General features: G+C 38.0%; 6 protein-coding genes across 6 annotated transcripts; 2 read left to right on the plus strand and 4 right to left on the minus strand.

Annotated features, from left to right (window-relative positions):
* Window positions 1-1,836: 1,836 nt before the first annotated feature.
* On the minus strand, window positions 1,837-4,099 carry LOC131427347 (integrator complex subunit 10). The gene is made up of 3 exons (XM_058590462.1): window positions 3,711-4,099; window positions 3,392-3,653; window positions 1,837-3,329 (listed from the first exon to the last, which is right to left on the minus strand). Exons 1-3 carry the CDS (start codon window positions 3,941-3,943, stop codon window positions 1,899-1,901), a joined length of 1,926 nt encoding a protein of 641 aa, XP_058446445.1. The 5' UTR covers window positions 3,944-4,099; the 3' UTR covers window positions 1,837-1,898.
* A 1,628-nt stretch (window positions 4,100-5,727) lies between these two features.
* On the minus strand, window positions 5,728-9,359 carry LOC131430410 (GPI mannosyltransferase 3). The gene is made up of 3 exons (XM_058595390.1): window positions 8,964-9,359; window positions 6,899-7,753; window positions 5,728-6,835 (listed from the first exon to the last, which is right to left on the minus strand). The coding sequence occupies exons 1-3, from the start codon at window positions 9,086-9,088 to the stop codon at window positions 6,268-6,270; spliced, it is 1,548 nt and encodes a 515-aa protein (XP_058451373.1). The 5' UTR covers window positions 9,089-9,359; the 3' UTR covers window positions 5,728-6,267.
* Window positions 9,360-9,904: 545 nt separating this feature from the next.
* Window positions 9,905-11,160, minus strand: LOC131428357 (SUMO-activating enzyme subunit 1). The gene is made up of 2 exons (XM_058592260.1): window positions 10,951-11,160; window positions 9,905-10,896 (listed from the first exon to the last, which is right to left on the minus strand). Exons 1-2 carry the CDS (start codon window positions 11,040-11,042, stop codon window positions 9,990-9,992), a joined length of 999 nt encoding a protein of 332 aa, XP_058448243.1. The 5' UTR covers window positions 11,043-11,160; the 3' UTR covers window positions 9,905-9,989.
* A 4,469-nt stretch (window positions 11,161-15,629) lies between these two features.
* LOC131428358 (dynein light chain Tctex-type protein 2B-like) lies at window positions 15,630-16,407 on the plus strand. Its single transcript, XM_058592261.1, has 3 exons — window positions 15,630-15,723; window positions 15,775-15,966; window positions 16,026-16,407. The coding sequence occupies exons 2-3, from the start codon at window positions 15,783-15,785 to the stop codon at window positions 16,280-16,282; spliced, it is 441 nt and encodes a 146-aa protein (XP_058448244.1). The 5' UTR covers window positions 15,630-15,723; window positions 15,775-15,782; the 3' UTR covers window positions 16,283-16,407.
* A 1-nt stretch (window position 16,408) lies between these two features.
* On the plus strand, window positions 16,409-17,962 carry LOC131428356 (sialic acid synthase). Its single transcript, XM_058592259.1, has 2 exons — window positions 16,409-16,555; window positions 16,614-17,962. The coding sequence occupies exons 1-2, from the start codon at window positions 16,439-16,441 to the stop codon at window positions 17,640-17,642; spliced, it is 1,146 nt and encodes a 381-aa protein (XP_058448242.1). The 5' UTR covers window positions 16,409-16,438; the 3' UTR covers window positions 17,643-17,962.
* Window positions 17,777-19,864, minus strand: LOC131428355 (zinc transporter 7). The gene is made up of 3 exons (XM_058592258.1): window positions 19,678-19,864; window positions 19,183-19,476; window positions 17,777-19,130 (listed from the first exon to the last, which is right to left on the minus strand). Exons 2-3 carry the CDS (start codon window positions 19,361-19,363, stop codon window positions 18,148-18,150), a joined length of 1,164 nt encoding a protein of 387 aa, XP_058448241.1. The 5' UTR covers window positions 19,364-19,476; window positions 19,678-19,864; the 3' UTR covers window positions 17,777-18,147.
* Window positions 19,865-20,373: the final 509 nt, after the last annotated feature.

Genomic DNA, 20,373 nt, shown 5'->3' on the forward strand with positions numbered 1-20,373 from the left:
ATAAAGACAGCTTCTTTGCAAATCGGAAGTTTTAACCATCTAAATCTAAGGTAATTTGATTAGCTTAGTGTCATTTTCGCAGTGTAAAATTCGCAACAGTGTTTAATATCGTAGAGAATTACACAATTTGGCTTTTCTGAATGCCAGAAATTAATCCCATACAGAATGTTGATAGTTTTTGTCACTGAAATATTCAAACACGAAATGAAATAATCGACATTAAAATTCTGTATGTTGCTATGTTTATTTACTCTGATTTGCTCCGCGTTAATTAATTGTGTCGCCAATAAGTCAATCTTTAGTAAAAATGCACCTTTACAATTCTGAAAAATAAAATTGCGAAATTCACTCAATCAACTAGTAAAAATTGCGAAATTCACCCAATCAACTAATACGAACGATTATCATTTTTATTCGAGCTCACGTCCTCCAGTTATGTCTGTAAGATTATTCACCCACCTGTTTTAGCAACGATAAAGTGCTATGATCAATCACATTCAACACGCCGGTCAGTTATGGACATGATCGGTGTTTTAGTATGTCTCAAAAATGGGGTTTGTTTCATATCAGCACCTTGCGCAACGGCTTTCTTCAAAGAATCGATTATATTTTCGCGAATCACATTTCCTTGTGCCAGTGTCACAGTCTTGATGATCAACATCTAGCCCTACTTCACTAGCGAATGCACCATCTTTAAAAAAAGACCCACCTGCAAATAGATAGACATAACAGAATAATTTTGAAGGTGAGTGTTTGTTTTTCTTTCTTTCTCCTTAATGGCCCAGACTCCTAGATCTATGAAGCGTTGTTTGTTTATGGCTTTTGAGAAAATGACGTTTGTTTTTGGCACTCACCGTACTCTTACCAGCCGCTGCCTAATTTTGTGTCAAAACCTACCTAATATCAACTAAAGAGCATATCTCCAATTTTAAATAACGAGTGATGACCTCAAAAATTTAGGTAAATGTAAGTTTACCCAAAGTGTTGTGCCATAACAAACCCATTTTTTACGATCCAGTTGAATTTCGAATAGATAACCACCTAATTTTGGATAGCTTATAGAAGAGCTCGACAATGAGTGATTTCTCCTAAAAAAATAGGTAAAATTTATTTGCAGTGTACACTCTCATCCCACATTTATTCAGAATGCGCGACACGCGCACTTCCTAGTGGTGAGTTCGGTCATTTCAGAAAGTACCGGGTACGTATCACTTTAATTTCAGATGTTGTTCGGAACCATCACGTCTTATTATTTATCTTTGGTATTACTGTACATTATTGAAGCGATCGAAGACCGAAATCGCTACGAAACAGCCTGACTTCTAGCGAAGAAACGCATTTGTACAAGACAATGCGTCAGCACAGAAAAGCATCGCATCCATGCCTACCAACGATGTAAAGCTTCAATTGCTGTCCTATCTATGTTATTCGCCTGATTCGGATATTTCGGACTAGTATGTTTCCAAAACTCAAAATAAAAAATGCAGCTAACGAATGAGCCTACCTATAATAACTTTTCGAACGGGATCAAAAAGTCTTTACAATTGACAAACTCTACCCCTAGATTAACTCTATAGTAACGACTTTTTCATTATTCGAAAAAAACAATACAAGTAGGTTTAGAATTTTCCCTACACAAAAATCTCAGAATTGCGGAAGCAAATGATGTCTTCATGGTAATAACCAAATCATATATATATAACAGGGCTGAAAAGTCACCACTTGTGGCTGAACACCCAATTTAAATCTTAATAATTTAATTTTAACTCATATTCCAATAAATAGTTATTTAAAAAAAAAAATTAAAAAAAATTATTCGAAAAACTTTTTGCTTCTACGACGACGTTTTATAAAAATTTATTATCTTAATTTTATTCATCCGCGGTTACGTAAATATGTTACTTTTCGAAAATGTTTTGAAGCAAGACTAAATGTTGTTGCTGCAAGAACTGCACCAGCAGTTCATCCAAATCATCATTACATCGCCCAATTTGTTGCCTGATAAGCTGCTTGAAATCTTCCTTAACTCCTTTGTCCGATCCACGCGTCCCGATTCGACGTGATCCTGCCGCAGCAAGATTTCCACCACTCTGTGGAACGGCAAACTCAAGCTTCACCTCGGGACATTTCTGTAACAAATACATAAACTCCTCCACGATTTCCACGTTAATAATATAACTATTGAACAGAAGATATGTAAATTGCCGCCTGGATTTGATTATTTCGAAAATTATTTCCACGATGGTAGATTCGTGAGGCCAATTAAGTTGACAAAGCACCAACAGGTTTCCCATCACAGTACTGGAGCATTCAGGATCGCCCAGCTTCGCTTTCAATAATGTGATAAGTGTTTGCACTACATAGTGAAGAATGGAACGTTTCGTTAGGGGCATCAACATGAGCACTCTAGGAGCAGGGAAAAGTGAAATGCTTTGCAGGTAAGTGCCGTTGACCGTTGGTAAATTCTGCAGAATACTGTTCATCAACTCAAAAAGATGTACGTTGATACTTCCTTGCACCAATGCTAATCCGAACAAGCGAACGTTTTTCTCCAACTGGGACATACCGCGAGCATTCGGTGATTGGAGCAGTGTATGAGTCTCTTCGTGCTGACCCACATATACCGATAAATCCATCAAAAACTTTTGTATCCACAAGGACAATGCTGGAATGCAAATGATAAGCTGAGTGAAATCAGCTTTAAGAATTTCATTGGAGTGCAGCAATTGCCAGCAGTTATAAGATGTAACCAGACAATTAGGGGCATCCGGATTCACAGGGCCATTCACGACCACCTGTGGTATCTCTAAAACCGGTTCCAGTTGCCTACGTTTCATGTCAATTTTTAGATCTTTCAGACCTTCAACCAGTATGACTTCGATTTCACTATCCTTGCCTTTTAAACGAGAAAAATTTATGTACTCTTGTAGCGAAAGCACGAACACAATTGTTGCGCAAAACAAGATCTGCTTATTTTCCGACGGTCTTGGTGGTGCCGATTGCACAATCTGGATTATCTTTTGCCAGTAAATATCTTTACTCCATCCCTTTTTGTAAGGCACAAACGGTTCCCATTTAAGAATCTTTCCGCAGAAGTCCATTACTTCGAAAATTTTACGCCAGCATTCGGCGATCAATCGATTCTTGTCCTCAGTATCCGAAAGCATTTGGTTTAGATAGTACTCAAAGCATATAGCCAAAATCTGGTGAACCAGTTTGTTGGGCAAATCCGGAGGCCGGTTAAAAATCAGTGGAATGGCTTCCTGTACTAGCATCTCTTTGAAATTGGGTATAGCGATGTTTTGCACCAAAGTATCAACAAGTCGAGGCTGAAAAATAGTTTAGAATCATTACCATGAAAAACGATATCTATGGACAATGGCTATCTTACAGCATGCGTCGAAATAGCTTGCGGAAATCGTTTCAAGAGCAGAACAATCAAACGACAATGATCCAAGTTGTTATTCGAATGAGCGGCCGTCAAAAGCAAAATTTTATGCTGCACTTCATAGGAAATGTACTGGAACATTTTAACGTAAAATTCTTGTTCCTGTGTAGTTGTGCCTTCGGGAACTCGTAGTGCTGACGTCATCAAAGATATTTCGTTCAGTAAACTAGCCGGCGTTTGAAGTGCATTTTGGAATGTCATAATACTATAGGGAAATAAATCAGACTTTAGTAATTTTAAGTATATGAAATACTGTACTTACATGTAGCTCAAACATTTCGCGGCCTCCTCGAAGTTTTTGGCGTTTTTCTCAATTTCATAGGCTTCGAACTGTACGCCGAAATCATTTGGGAAAAGCGTTTTTGCTGCGATAATCCACGCCTTCGCTGTGTACGGATCGGACGTTTGTTTTGCCCGAGCTATAAGATATTTTTCACTGGAGAGAACATCCATAGTATTTGAAGAGGTAGCCTTTGATATTTTATTAGAAATCATGCAAAACGCCCTTCAAGTTGATCGATTTCGTTGTCGAATCAGTACCACAAGGAACTGGAAACTGATCAACCGGTGTTCTTCTCCTCTGTCCTAATGTTTGTAAAACCAACGATAATTTTATATTGTTCCGCAGCAACCCATCTAAGAGTGGTAACTGAAGCAATAACAAAAACAAATCAAGTTCCGATAACTGTCAAAATACTAGTACAGATGGCTGCACTGCAATAAAATTCACTGATGAACTCGGGCTCGACTATAATAGGGGTCCATTTCCATTGAAATTTCATTTCATCATTTGTAACCTTTCCGACATCCATTTCCATTTATAAATCATATATTTCGGTACTAACATGTGATTAGGGCATATCGTGCGATATGCCCTTTTGAATTTACGAAAAATAATGCTCATTACTCAAGTTTTAAACATGAAATTCAAGCATATTGCGCACAATTTCGTAGATGTTGTGATTTCGTAATCACATGTTACTACCGATTTATGGCTTGTCTTCGTAAAAACTTACCTATATATCAACTTTATTTGGAATGTTCTTCCGTGGTTTCGTTCACTGCTAAAACGCTCTGTTAAAAATCATTAACAATCGATGTTATGAACTCTGTCTATGGCACATGGCGAACATAAACTGGTATTGCGAATTTGAATGAACGATATTGTTCCAAGGATATACATGTATAGTTAAGTACACACTTAGAAAATTTCGCAGTATTCGGTAATTTTTTACCGAATTTTCAACAGCTGAACGTTCGGTAATTGAATTGATTACCGATCGTTCGGTAATTGCTGAACTGTCAAACAACTACCGTGAACTGTAAACCAAATGGATCTAACAGATTGTTCGGTAATTTTTGTTTGTTTGTTTTTCTTATGTTGAAATTCAGGATTTTCGGATTTAAAAAACAACACATATTCACAAAAACGAACGAAGAAAATTGTTTTATTCCACGAGAAGTTTAAAAAATGTCAGATGTTCCGACTGACCGGAATTATGAGCGCCTTCCAAAACACTGCACAATCCGTCGAGTCCAACAAAAATTACCCTTGAACGATTTGTGTTGGCAGCATGTGGACAAGTGAAACAAAACTATTTTCTACCTATAAGTAAACAAAAAGCTGTTAGTGGCTCTAATGTCTTGAAAACTTTTATCACCTGTACCTCAATCCATTCGATGAACCCTTCAACATTTTTTTCGGTTGGGTAATAATAAGACACTCACTTAATATTTTAATAACTGTTTGACAGTTAGTTTCATGACAATCAGTTTTCACAGAAGTTCGGTTATTGGAAGATAAATTTACCAAACGGGCAGCATGATTTTTATCGTATTCGGCGACTATTCAGGTTTACCGTATTAAATGTATATCTAATACAGAATTCTGTAATGAAAATTTACGTTAAACTGATCGTTCGGTGAAAATTTGCATAATTGTTGTAAAATAAAACCCATGTACCGAAATATCGGTTATTTCTATAGATTACCGAAAGTTCTCGTCAATAATATTACCGAACAAAGGAATTAAATCTTAGTGTGTAGGGATCTGTTGGAAAGGATTCTGCTCACGGCCCTGAACAACCTGTTATGTCCCTCTATAACAGTAGTAATATGAATGCTCTCGGATAAACAAATTTGGATCTACTGTAAGTCTACTCGCTTCCAGTGGTAGTGGCAGTGATACATACCTTCCTAATGCTGAAACTGGATGTTCAGTAACTTTTCTGGTCAACTGAAACGTACAAATTTATTCGGAAGAATAAAAAAAAACAAAGTCAAAATATGAACACTTTATTTTGTAAAACTTGGTAAATTCGAAGGACTGAACAGGAAAAATTAGAAATCCATGATTGACTACAAAATAAAAGCAGCTCAGTTCTAAAAAATTTAGTATCGCTGGTTCATTGCTAAGCTACAACAATCATTGTATATCTACACGCTACACAATGACCGGGATTGTATTATTGTGTAGTCAACAGTTGAAAATTATTTCGATTTTGTGAAATTATAATTCATATAAACTACGTGGCAGTTTGTTACACAATCATAGCCCCTTAGAGCTAATTATTCTTTACAGAAGGAGTCAATTGATATATAATATCGTTAAAAATAAAGTACGTTTTTATTATAGCTCCATTCTTCTTAACATAATCAAATTGCTAAACTTTCGTCAAAAGTTTATTATTGCCTTGTATTTCATTCGTTCTTCTCGCCACCGACATTAGTTACCAATCCAACTCCTCATAGAAACCTAGCACTAAAACCAAAAGGAAAGGAAACAAAAAGGTCACTCAAAAACATTAAATATGTTGCATTTATCCTTCTACGTCTTGCTCGGCAGGCTGCTCTTCTTGTACTGGTGGTGCGGCAGTTGTAGTAGCTTTTGTAGGATCGAACCGCTCGTAGATAACTATGTTAGCTCCAATCTTGTCAGTTGTAAAATCCGAATGGAAGAATGATTCCTTTTGTTTATAAACTGATAGGAAGTCCTTGATCTTGGGTTCCAAACTATCGAATGCAACCACGTGAGTCGGTAAAGCACTACGCGGATGGACGGGTAGATTTTTTCTAATCCAACTCATCGGATCTTTGTAGAAAGTATCTGCTTCATCTACATAATTGTCTACGTTTTCGAAATTCGGTTCGCAACGCAGAAAGCGCATTGTGGTATTGTGATGGATATGACTCTGTAACGGCGTTGTATGGCAAGGCAAGAGAAAGATTAATTTGGCTGGCTGATCGAATTCGTCTTTATAGTTGCGTGCTATAGATTGCAGTGAGGACATCACTTCCAGGGCGCCACGTTGATGAACTACGCTAAGATATCCTGCAGGAATAATATTTCCGACCAATATTCCAATCGCTGCAAACCACACCAATTTTCTGAAATTGATTTAATGACTCGACATTATTAATCGACTGAGCTCAAAATTTGTTTGTTCATACCCAGAAGCTTTTCTACTCCATCTTGATAAATGATCCGCCGACACGTACAAACATAGCGGTAGAATTTGTAGTATGAAACGAAACTCTTTGTGTTGTAAAAGCGAGTAAATGAACAAAGTAAATACAATTGCAGCTAACAGAATAGAGCGTTCCTTATATACTTGTCGGTGACGAATTGTTTCCACACAAGCAAACAGAAACGGAATAGATCCAATCCCTAAAACGGTGGGTAATCCTACATTGAAATACCAATACCAAGGATGTTCACCGTAAAGACTTCCAATTCCTTTTATAATGTTAAAACGGAGAAACTCATACGGCGAAACGATAAGAGATCCATGCAAGAAACTATCGACTGCTATTGAAAATGACCCAATGGTGAAAGCAATCAGAAGATATCGCTTCAACAATAATTCCCAAACTGGATGTGAGGATTTTTTGACGTGATACAAGCATAGCGGAATCCACGGAATAGCCGATGTTGGTCTAACGAAAACCGAGAGCGCTACGGGCCACAAGAAAGTTGTGCTTTCCGCGGAGGCCCACGGGAAATAGCTAAGCGCTATAACTGTGAGGGAAGTTTCAAGGGTGTTCGCGAGTGTACGGGAAGCTGTGTAAAACCAGAACCAAGAAGTTGCTAACACAAAAGCTGACCATTTGCTCCTGTTTGACCATACGTAGAACCTGTAGTCCGAATATGCCGATAGACATGCCTGGAGGATGCGAGGCAGCAGGACCAGCAACTCAACACAGTCTAACTTAATCAATGCGAGAAATTTATATATTCCAGCTATTAAAGCCGGATATACGTAACTGCGGATGCCTTTTGTCCATTCCCAGGTAAGGTGGCCGTATCTGAAATGAATAAATTAATAGAATATTATTTGATCTAGTAATACAGCAAGAGGTTAAACAAAATAGTGTATAGATTCATTGTCATTGCGATAGCTGATCTTTTAATTCTCTCGTATTTCTTAGATATACACTTTTTCTCTGAGGAAAATTGATAGAATCCGTTCCCCAAACCGTAAAGCCATTATGTAGACCATTATGTCTACACCGAAAAACAGAATGTTAAGCCTTTTGACTTCTATTTCCATGATTAGGAATAATGAAAAGCAAACAGCAATTCGCTCTAAATATTACCTTGAAAAGTATTGGAGAATCAATATAAATCACACGCGAAAAATAAATCAAAACAATAAAACAACAAATCAATGAGATTGGATATTTTGTTACTAAATCATGAATTGAATACTTTTAAATATGTTGTCCATGAACGATAGCAAATCTACTAATATTTAAAGTTCCCTAAGTTCAACTGATTTGCTACCTCATTTACAGTCCAATACACGTGAGAATGTGTTGGTGTGGCTATTCTCAGCAGTTGAAAGGTTAATGCTAGTGTGAATATGTCGAAATAACCCAGTGAATTTTGTCGAGCCGCATCGTGCCAATTATTGAAGACATATATGCAATAAAAAACACTGCAATGCCAAGAGAACAGTTGAGAAAGACATAAAATCGTTCATGAAACTCTATATCACGTAATGGAACTGTCTTCTACTTGGTTCATTAGTTCATAGCTTACGAAATTCTATATGCATTTTTCGCAGTGTATGATTGAGTCAAAAATGTTTTACCTCAGTGTAAAATTGAACCCACAACATACTTTGACTTCGGCTCGCATACATTCTAATTTCGTATATGAATAGATATGCGCACTCTGCATCGGTGTGAGTAACTGAGACGTCAAATTGCTCAATTGTCAAATTCTATTAATTTAGTCAAATGTATCACTTCATATTAGCATTTATGCAATCAATTATCCGTCATGAAGATACTTCATTTTTTTTTCTCAAGATAACTTAAGAAAATTCATCGAGATTTCATTATTCATAATGGACAAGAGCATTTGTGTGCCCCTTGATGTGCAAAGCAAATACACAAACCCTCTGTGAGAAGTTCATTCTCATGAGACCAAAATAATCAGCAGAATCTCACAAATGAACACACTAGTTCAAAAACTAACAAATTTCACCGAACCCCAGAAAACCTTACTTACCCAAATGCCAACCGATGTGCAACTTCCAAGCTTTGCCAGTACTCATCCGGAACGTACCAGGTCCTTACGATAAACACTGATGCTATACGAAGAGCAACAAAAAGCAGCAATATTTTGTTCAACATGTTCTTTGGCGGCCCGATATAAATCCGGTCTTGAATGAACTAATGAGGATGCCACAAAAGCGTGCTTCCGAAATTTTCAAATTTTCACTTCAGAATTTCACCAACGAATCAAGCGTTTTTCACATTTCAAAATAGGTCTTCAAAATCGTCACAACTGCTGTTATTCAATTATCAAACATTTTTGACCAAAATTATACAAAATAATAACAAATGTTAAAAAAAATTAGGAGCACATCGCCGACGATGACTGACTCCCTCGAAGAGCAGACGATACACGCACACACATTCACGAGTTTTGAGTGAGAAACGAAAATAAACTTGCAACGGTCTCTCTCACCTGCTTCACAACTGTACCATCAGAGCCACTAGAGCGATGACGTTTTTGTTTTTAATGAACGTATGACGTAACCTAGCAAGCACGCTTCGAACGAGTTGGGAGAGAATCATCTCGCTCTCGATGAAACTGTATCACTAATCAAATCCATTCAATGCATCTTATGCCGGTATTACATTGATTAAACATAAAAAAATAGTTACTAATTTGCCAAAAGACAGGCTAGAAAGAGACAGATGACATTTTCATCTTGCCTATGTATAGCAGCTCTTACACGAACCATAATGACCGTGTGCATTTAAATAGGATTAACGCATTGATGAAGGCTTGCCAGTATTAATATTGATAGTAGTATCATCTCGTGTGTTACCGGCGTAATTCCTAGCGAACCCGAAATTAAAAACACGTTTTAGTTGACACAATCAACACATTATTACCATTCAGGACCTAAATTTTTCATTACAGTTGAGTTAAAACACGAGTTCTGTGCTGGTTATCATTGTTTATTGAGAAAATTAGCTCTGCTGCTTATAATACTGCCTTGCCAGGCCTGGCTTCATCTATTGCTTAAGCATCTACTCCAATCGATTCGATAAATCCGCAGCAGCTTTCCGGATCAAACAGAAACACGTTGTGATGTGGTGCCTCCTTCTGGGATACAGTTTTGATAATCTCATGAGCCACTGCTCCGCCCACAATGGCGGCTGCCGGTGAGATCTGCGCAAACACATGAGTGAAGGCCGCATCCGGAACTAAGTCGAGTGCAATTTCATCTCGAATCACCAGCAGTTTTACCAAATCGGCAGTCCGCTCGCTATACAATGGATCTCTTTTCTCGTTATCGCGGAATTTCTGCAGAACACGGAGAAGAGGCAACGATGGCCCGGAACGTTTCAATTTGCGAGCATATGATTGTGCCTTGAAATCGAAGTCCAGAAGCGCTTGATAGGCTGGATAATTCAATGAACGCTTCACAGTCGATGTTACTAGCTCTGTTTTAGTCTTTTCGTGGGGCTTCGAAATGATTTTGTGCTTAACGACATCTTCGACGAAGTTATGCTTCTGAAGATCTGCAAAACTATAACCAAACATTCCCCATAAATCAGTCGCAAAAAATTTAACGTCGGCTTCACGACAAACTTTATCAATACGTAGCAAATCTTCTGTTGAAGCTCCAATGATGCACACCACATCAAAATCTTTGAAGTACTCGTCTGATTTCTGAGACAACTCTTCTGTATCAGCTTTTAGCTCGACCATTGGGTTGAGTTCCTGAGCTCTATGCAATGAAGCTTCCGCCCGGTTTTTTCCTAATGATGAATGTGGTGCCAAAAATTGAGAACAAAAATCGGATTCATCCACAACTTTGCTATCGAGTAGTGTGACTGATTTAACACCGGACAGAACAATGTTCTTAGCAATTTCTGCTCCAAGCCCATTAACACCAGCAATTAGAATACGAGCTGCCCGTAATCTAAAATAGAGGTAGTAGAAATAGTTTCATGTATTGAGGTTAAGTAAAAACTACCTTTTTTGAGAATCAAGCCCCCAAAGACGAATTTGGCGATCATACAGTTCAGCTTCATGTTCGGTGAGTTGTACTCCGTTAGCTTCAACCATTTTGGTTTATTTGTGTATAAATTTTTTGATGAAATTCTTAGTTTTAATTGAACTCAGTTATTAAAAGACGCGACTTTGTTTTATACTCAACAGCTTCACGGCAGAATACACGGTTGAAACAAATCATGAATCATTGTGTAGTTCGTGTAAAATAGGTGAGCTGATGATACCCAATGAATTTTGTCTAGATGTGTCAGTCTGATTTTCGTACTGATTGCGAATCAAGCGATCACGATCACGCCGCGTCATCGAGCAATTTTGCACCATTGACGTTGTTGGCACTTACAACCATAAATGTAATTTGATTATGTTTAAACTATATTTTTTGCCAAATTTAAATTTTTTGCCAAATTTCGGCGAAAAATATGTACTTTACCGAAAAATCAGCAAATTAGGTAAATCAGAAAAAAATGTGTATTGCCGATCTGTCTCGGCATTTTACTATACCGCCTAAGTAACCATATACATTATATCATTGCACATTAACAATATTAGTATAACCAAATATTTGCTGTAACTCTGTCATCAAAAACGACATTACACGCCACCTACTTGAACAGACGAAACTAACCAAGACAGAATTTTTCGATAAATTCAACAGGTTATTGGGAAAATTTAAGAACGCACTGGTTTTGAACTAATTTTATATACCCGAAAAATGAATTTAAAAAAAAAATTCCAGTTAAAACCCAGATGTACCAAGAAAAGTTCTGTTTGCACAATGGCCAACGATGCTTTTTGACATCGATTCCAAAAAAACGTTTGTTTTCATACATTGAATCAAAAATCTCATTCCCATCTCAAAGCAAGAAAAATTTCTTCCACTTCTGCAACGGGGTTTTCAACGAAATTGGCCCGTTTTCATATGTAACTTGAAAAGGCATAAAAAATATCTTCTCGATTTAACAGTTATAGCAGAAAGGAACAAATCGACGACACGACCTGCCACTCGACTATCAAAACTGTATCGCAAATCTAACTACCCCTCAGTAACTGGTAATGTCAAAACGAAATCGCTTGAAAAAATGTTGGAACTGGCAACACAAGTTGGAAAATTATTGATTTAGAAAAACAGTTACCAGTATCCTTGGTAACTAAATATGGAATGTAAACAAAAACAAGAGATTCTCACTTAAAACGAAACCACTGAATATAGTTGGCCCGCTGGCAGGTATTAAATTTATTCTTTCAGAGAGTTTTGAGTCATTTTTGCTCAATTTTGATTTAATTTGTTTTCTTTGTTCTAGTTTTTTCCATAAGATATAATCGACGACACGACCTGCCACTCGACTATCAAAACTGTATCACAAATTTAACTACCCCTCAGTAACTGGTAATGTCAAAACGGATTTGCTTGAAAAAATGTTGGAACTGGCAACACAAGTTGGTAAGTTATTGATTTTGAAAAGCAGTTACCAGTAGCCTTGGTAACTACATATGGAATGTAAACAAAAACAAGAGATTCTCACTTGAAACGAAACCACTGAATGAAGTTGGCCCGCTGGCAGGTATTAAATTTATTCTTTCAAAGAATTTTGAGTCATTTTTGCTCATTTTTTTAATTTGTATCTTTTTATAGCCAGTCAGATTCCTCTAGCCTCGGCTATTAGCTCGATGTTTCTTTCCATAATCTTCTCAAAGTTACGTGTCACAATATCAACGTCGTCCGCGAAGCCAAAGAGCTGTACGTACTTTCGGAAGATCGTGTTGATCCGCGCTCTTCGAAGCAATATTGAACAAGAGACAAAAGAATCCAAAACTACCGTAGCCCTCTCTGAGACTTGAAACGACTCGAGAGCGTCCCAGATACTTGGACGTAGCACATTACTCTATCCATTGTTGCTTCGACCAATCACGTCAAATTATACGGAAATCCGCATTCGTGCATAATCTGCCATAGCGATTGTTTCGTACGCCGCTTCGAAGTCAATGGCGCGTTGTATTCTCGACACTTCTGGAGTACTTGTCTCATAACGAATATGTAATTCGTAGTGGCGTACCGTACCGGCAACGCAAATTATTCACTACAAAAAATTTGATTTCGGTTGTTTAAGGCAATAAAAAACTTCTCGTGTGTTATATTCAGAGGGAATATATTCATATATTATCACTTTCATAACGTTCCCAGAATTATATTCCTCGTTTAAAGTTTTGCTCGAGCTTCCTGGTTTAAAACTAGTCCACCAAGCCGATTGAATGTAGACTTTTTGATAACTCCAGGTGACCACAGTGTTTCTATAAACTTGGTGGACATATCAGCATTGTTTAAGGTTGTCAAAAATTTTGAACGTGCCTGTTCAACGTTACTAGTTTGTAATTGCCCTTGCTGGATTGAACTTTGAAGTGCCGATTGGGCTAGATCTATGTAACCGGTAACCAGATTTCAGAGGTGATTTCAAAGCATTTATGAAGTCTTGTTCCAAGCATGCGTTCCATTCGAACGTCGAATGCACTTCCGAATAATGAAAAATACATCATCCAGCATGCTGGAGCATTGCTGCCCCGTTTCAATGCTGTCCAAAATTATCGCTTTCAGGATGCTTTCTTCCATGATATAACGCTCAAAAAGTAAATACATTCCAAGAATTTCCTGCATTTGCGTATTCAATTGGGACTTTTCAATCAACTCATTTAAAGTATTTGGTTCCAGAGAACTTTTTTCGAGATCAAACTAAAAAACACAAAGCGATTAGAAATCCATTTATACGAAGATAAACTACTCACCAAGAATCGGCGTTTGACCAATTTTATAAATTTTATATATTATAATTCAGCCCTCGAATGAATTATTGTTATTCCACCAATGAGGGCATCAATGTCTTTCGCATTCAGTTTATCAACCGATCCACCACCAGATGTGTTCCCTGATCGTGCATTCCAAGTAAAGGAAAAAATTTGAAGAATCGTTCTACCGATGCCAAATTATCTTTTTTGATTGCATCATCAAACTTTTCACAAACGACGTCGCGGATCTGTGTCGTTGCTTGTTCTAGTGTAGAAACAACTTTTCGAACGGAAGCTATCGATCCAGACACGTCATCAGCAATTTTTTGTAAAATATTTTTAATAATGAAATGTGGAATTCTTCCATAACTATTTCAAACTGTTTGTTTATTTATTCTGGTGCTCCTTGGTAACTAGTCCATAGCAACCTAAACAGTGTTGCTCGAATAATTAGTTTTTGTCATTTTCAAGGGGTCGCTATATTTATGGTAACTGGTGGTAAATCGCTTACGAACACTTTTTATTCCGATTTTTCTTCGGAGTGTCTGGTCGTGTCGTCGATAAAATTGTTTGTAATCAACTGTGAAAAAGAAGCACCCACTGAATAACTTGTTGGTGTCATCTGGATTTGGACAGTTTGTGATAAGGACAGTTTGTGATATACATTAAAACAGAAAATGATATTGACCTAGATATTGGCAATCATTCAAAGCTGTTTTGTGCCTCTGCAGTAATCAAAATGAAGGTGGTGCGTGGTTGTTTATGAAGATTGATGGTGTTATACTTGGCATGTAGTTTTTTAACACATAATTTTCATATACATATTCAACAGATTGAACAGTTTGTCGAATGTGTAAATAAAGTTGAATAGATGACAGAAAAAATGTTCAAGTATAATTTTCGACTTTAATTATTCCATCATAATTATAAAATACGATGACTGTAATAATGCAGTTGAAAAAAAAATAAAAATAAAATAAAAGTACTGAATAAACTTTTTACTGTAGATTTCGATTTAACTGATATAATCAACTGCGCAGCCGGGTGAATGTAGTATATAAATTTGAGTATATAAAGGTTAAATGTGATTGCTTATTAAATTCTACTCAATAAACGGAGCGATCTTATTTTCCGTTCGGATTTATTTAATAATGCACATAAGCAAGAGTGTATGATTTGTTTTCAGATTTTCCAGCTTCTCACCCTTTAGAAGTGTTTAATGGATCCCTAAAGTAATTCCGGCAGAAATGAGGTGAACAAATCCGTTTGATATGAGGTTCAGTGATCGCACAAAAGATTCCATTGAATCAATCTGAAATTAACTAAATTATGTATATCTAAAATATTTATCTACCATCTCTTTTAAATTTACATATAACTGTTCGTAGGAAACGAATAGAAAGATACTATATCTCCCTTCTCAGAAGCATTTTCGAAGGCGGCGAAAGAATGTTAACTGCAATGGAAAAATATTTAATAATAAAATTCAAGCACTCACCTCCACTCAGCTTTATCATAATTTGCATTGATGATTATCCACATTATTTAATAGCTCTCCGGAATTCACTAAATAAGAGGAAAAGACACAAAAATTCAAAACGGTGGAATTATTCCACAACTATTTCAAACTGTTTGTTTATTTATTCTGGTGCTCCTTGGTAACTAGAGCATAGCAACTTGAACAGTGTTGCTCGAATAGTTTGTTTTTGTCATTTTCAAGGGGTCGCTATATTTATGGTAACTGGTGGTAAATCACTCACGAACACTTTTTATTCCGATTTTTCTTCGGAGTGTCTGGTCGTGTCGTCGAACAAATCCTTCACAACAAATTATTATTTTGTTTCAGTATTTTTCCGCCAGCGTGTATGAATATTTTAAATAATGCCATCCCTGTCTCAGGTTACCGGGGAAACGGGTGGACAAAACAAACTAGTACAACATCTAATTTAGAAATAAAGTAAACTTCAAAAAATTCCAAACAAAATTTAAACTGATAATTTCCACATAGTACGTAAAATGCTACAACAGGAACAGTTGCAGAAAATCGAGCGACCATGTCCTGATCCTGATCCGAAGGTAGCGGACGAATCTGGCGCCCCTCAACCAAGCACATACCAAATTAGACCCTCTTTGGAGCAAACTTTTAAATCAGAGAAAATAAAGCAAATCATCAATACGGTCCTCACAGATACTCTAACCGGTAAGGACATTAATTTTATTTGAGTATTAAATATTGCTTGATTACATATATCCTTTTAGGACAAACTTACACTGCCATCGATGCAACTCGTTGGACCAAATCACTGGCAGATGAAATCAGTCTAAAGGTTAAGGATTTAGAAATGCGACGGTACAAACATGTAGTTCAGGTTATGCTTGGTCAACAGCTGGGCGCCGGTTCTAAATACATAGCGCGCTGCCGATGGGATGCGGAGTGTGACAGTCAAGCTTCGGGAGAGTTCAAGAATGCCACCATCTTCTGCATCGTCACAGTGTTCGGACTGTATTTGTATTGATGCAAGGGATCTATATTTCTTTTATGTGTAGATTCATTCAGATTGTAATAGTTTTGATTGGTGATTTTAATTGGTTTTCAATTGGTTCCAACGTCACAGAAAATAGAAGCTAGTTTAGAACTTTACCGGATACTTAATTTAGAATTTATTCCAGCTATGAAGGTGGGCGTAAGAAATATCGGGAATTGTCAACCGGTTTTTATAGTAGCAGAAATTGGCCAAAACCATCAGGGGTCAATGGATATTGCGAAGGAAATGATTGTACGAGCGAAGGTAAATACATTTGAAATTTTCCAAACGCGTAAGTAGCCGAATTGTTTGTTTACTCCAGGAAATTGGCGTCGATTGTGTCAAATTTCAAAAGTCCTGTGCCAATTCTAAATTCACACAAAGTGCGTTGCAACGTCCGTATAGCGGGGAAAACTCGTGGGGACGTACCTATGGCGAACACAAAGCCCATCTGGAATTTTCTTTAGAAGATTATCGAACTCTACAACAATTTTGTTCGGAAATTGGAATTCTTTTCAGTGCATCTGCGATGGATCCTGTCTCACTGAAGCAGTTAGCAGAATTAGATATGCCATTTATCAAAATTGGATCAGGTGATGCTGATAATATTCCTCTGTTGAGAGAAGCAGCTACGATGGATGTACCATTTGTCGTATCAACTGGAATGCAATCGTGGAATCAGGTTCAGAAGATTCATTCAATTTTCAATAGTAAGCCATTTGCTTTGCTTCACTGTGTTTCGGCCTATCCGACACCACCGGCCGAAAGCTTACTGAAGCTAATTCCGTTGTATAAGAACAATTTTCCGGGCGTTGTAGTAGGTTATTCTGGTCACGAATTGGGACTACAAATTACGCTTGCTAGCGTTCTATTGGGTGCAAGAATCATAGAACGGCACTTCACGCTAGACAAAAATTGGAAGGGGACGGACCATAAAGCGTCTCTTGATCCGGAGGAATTCGGTCGTTTAGTACATTGCATACGAAATGTGGAAAATTTAGTTATTGATCATGATCAAATTAGTGCCATATTGTCACAGGTTATGAATGAAAGTGATTACGATGGAGATGAACTTTCGTTAGCTTTAAAAGAAGTTTCGATTTATGATAGAAAATTACTGCTCTCGGAAGTTCCTTGTCACACTAAGCTAGGTAAATCGCTTGTGTTCATGCGGAATGTTCGGCAAGGTCAAACACTAACCATGTACGATGTGGGAGTGAAAGTTAGCGAACCTCACGGAATTTCACCCATTTGGTTTGACAGAGTCATTGGTCAAAAAGTGAATCGTGTGTGTCATCAAGATGACCCTATTCTGGAGAGGGATATCGAATGGGGCATTGTTTCAAAATAGATTATTCGTGAAATTAGCAATTCTATCGTTTCCACTATACATGCTATGACTTTCAAAATATGCACTAGACAGGAGAACTGACAAACGGTATTTGATTCATATAAAAAATTTTCGGCTTGAACAAAACAGGTAGCTTTTTAGCAAATGCCATTCAATTCTAATCTATTGAAATAAAGTGTATAAAATCATGTCCTTATTTTTTGTAATTCTTGTTTTAATGACAATGTAAATTAACTTAGGGCGATAGTACTTCTCTCGTAACCTTTCAAAGTGTATCTCAAATAAATTCTAGTGTGTTTCGCTCGCTCACACTCTCAAAATGCTTCAACTGCACAGACTTAGTCAAGGGGCAATTTCATTCCTACAGTTGGGGCGTTACTTCCACTCACACGCACATTTTTCTCCGGCAGATAAGTTTCTTCAAAATACGAAGGAACACATCTACCAGGAGCCTAGTGAAGACAAAAAACAATACTCAATTTTCTTGCGGTGTTTACCCAGTTTATCACATTGCAGCATAATCCAGCTGGATGTAAATCTGCCGTACTCCAATTGCCTCGAAAATCATCCGTGTGTGCTGCACCACGTACCGGGGGTCGACATTTTTGGACACTTCTAGCTTGATGGCCCCGACGTACACATCACTACAGAGCGTCCAGAAGTGGGGCTCCTGGACACTGTATACACCTGCGAGGCCAGTAACCTTCTGATAGCACTGTGACAGTTGGCGATCCAAAGTCACCGGCTGTCTCTGCATAAGTATCATAACCGACTCTTTGATCAGTGAAAGTGTACTGATGCCAATGGTCAACGCGATGAACATACTGCAAATGGGATCCGCTCGCATCCAACCGAACAGTTGCATCAGTACAGCCGAAATGATGACGCCAACCGAGCCCAGAGTGTCCGCTAATATGTGCAGAAATACTCCACGCATTATCTGAGAATTGTTGGATGTTATCGATTGCTCTATTCCAATAGATGCAGTGCCATGGTTATGGTTATGGTGATCGTGGTCGTGGTCGTGTCCATCGTGGCTATGTCCATGATGATTGTGGTTAGCTAAGAGATGGTTAGTGTCGCTAGTATTTGCACCATGCGAGTGACCATGCCCCCCGTGACTATGCCCATGACTATGACTATGTCCCCCGTGGCTGTGACCATGTCCTCCGTGGCAATGACCTTGTCCGCCATGCTGGAATGCATATATACCAACCAGATTAACCACAAGACCAAGTACCGATACAACAAACAATCTTTCATGCTTAACTTCCGGAGGTTCGATTGCCCGTTCAACTGCTTCCGACATAATGAAGAAGGCGATAAACAATAGGAACAAGCTATTAACGAAACCGGCCAGCACCTCCGCTCGTACATATCCGTACGAATATTTATCATTAGCCTTCCACTTAGTGATAAGAGATGCAGCCAAACCAGCCAGTAGACCAGTGCAGTCGAAGAACATATGGAATGAATCCGAAATAAGACCTACGAACAGAAACATTATAGCTCCCATTGCAGTAAATAATAAACCTCTTACCTAAGCTGTTGGTCCATATTCCATACATTAACTCAACAAAAGCGAAACTTAAATTCAACAATAAAAACAAAAACAGATTCCTCGAGTTTCTATCGGAGAGGATCAGCCGTGAGAGGCTGTTTAATTTCTCTCGTACCTTGTACGTAAATCCTCGCGAATCTTTATGTGTTAGCGGCAGCATCTTTACGTCGTTAGGTTTATGAACTGTTTTAAAGAGCTCTTATCTATTGTCACTCAATAGCATGCATATAGATGACGATGGCTCCGTATAATCGTATCTTACGCGACTGGGTTCTGAAATAGTAAATGTTATCAATTGTAAGCAATATCAAACCCAGTAAGTGTTGTGCGATGGCCTTATAACAAAATGATAAACATTGTCCGTCATCGATTATACTGCATACGTGTTCAGTGAAGTCTAGCTTTTGCTTAAGACAGCCCAACCCGGAACAATTCATACTGTAAAATGTACAGTAAAACTCACACGCTACTTACCTTCAATACCGCAGGAATGGTCGATTGAGAACTATTTATTTCTCGATCGTCCCGTCACGAAAACTAGGGTACATTTTGTGTCAAACTACCGAATTAACGCCACATTACATACGATCGAGGATAAAAATTAATTTTCGGAAGATTGTTGAGTTGTCACCTTTCTGGTCGCGATGACAGATTATTTTGATAAATTTTCAGAAACTTTGCGTTTGATTGAGAAATGCGTTACAGAACCAAAGACTCAAACCACTCAGTGAATTTTGTCAAGCTGCATGGGCGATCTACACTCCAATACCCGGTGGATGTTGTCGACCCGCATCGGTCCGATCATCGGGCCGATTATCGGACCGATTGAGCACGATATAGGGCCGATTGTAGCGCTTCGATCGGCCCGTCATCGGACAATTCTGCACCATTTGCATCAATCGCGTCGACCTTAAAAAGCTTTATGTTTACATTATGTATCGCTAGAGAAACAGAGCGAAGGAATATCAAACAAGGCATTTTCGAGCCGACGTCTCCCCGATAGGGTGTGCAAGAGTGTTAAACATTCTTTTGTCTCGATCATGGAGGCTTTAACCTTTAGGTCATTCGCCTCTTAGGGCCAGAAAAACTCTGGCCCTATGTTTGAGGTTGGAAATCCAACCCCGATATATCTCATCACCTGAGTATTGGATATCCGCTCTCTGCTTTGGT

This window comes from Malaya genurostris, chromosome 2, assembly GCF_030247185.1.
Source record: "Malaya genurostris strain Urasoe2022 chromosome 2, Malgen_1.1, whole genome shotgun sequence".
NCBI classification, from domain to species: Eukaryota; Metazoa; Arthropoda; class Insecta; order Diptera; family Culicidae; genus Malaya; species Malaya genurostris.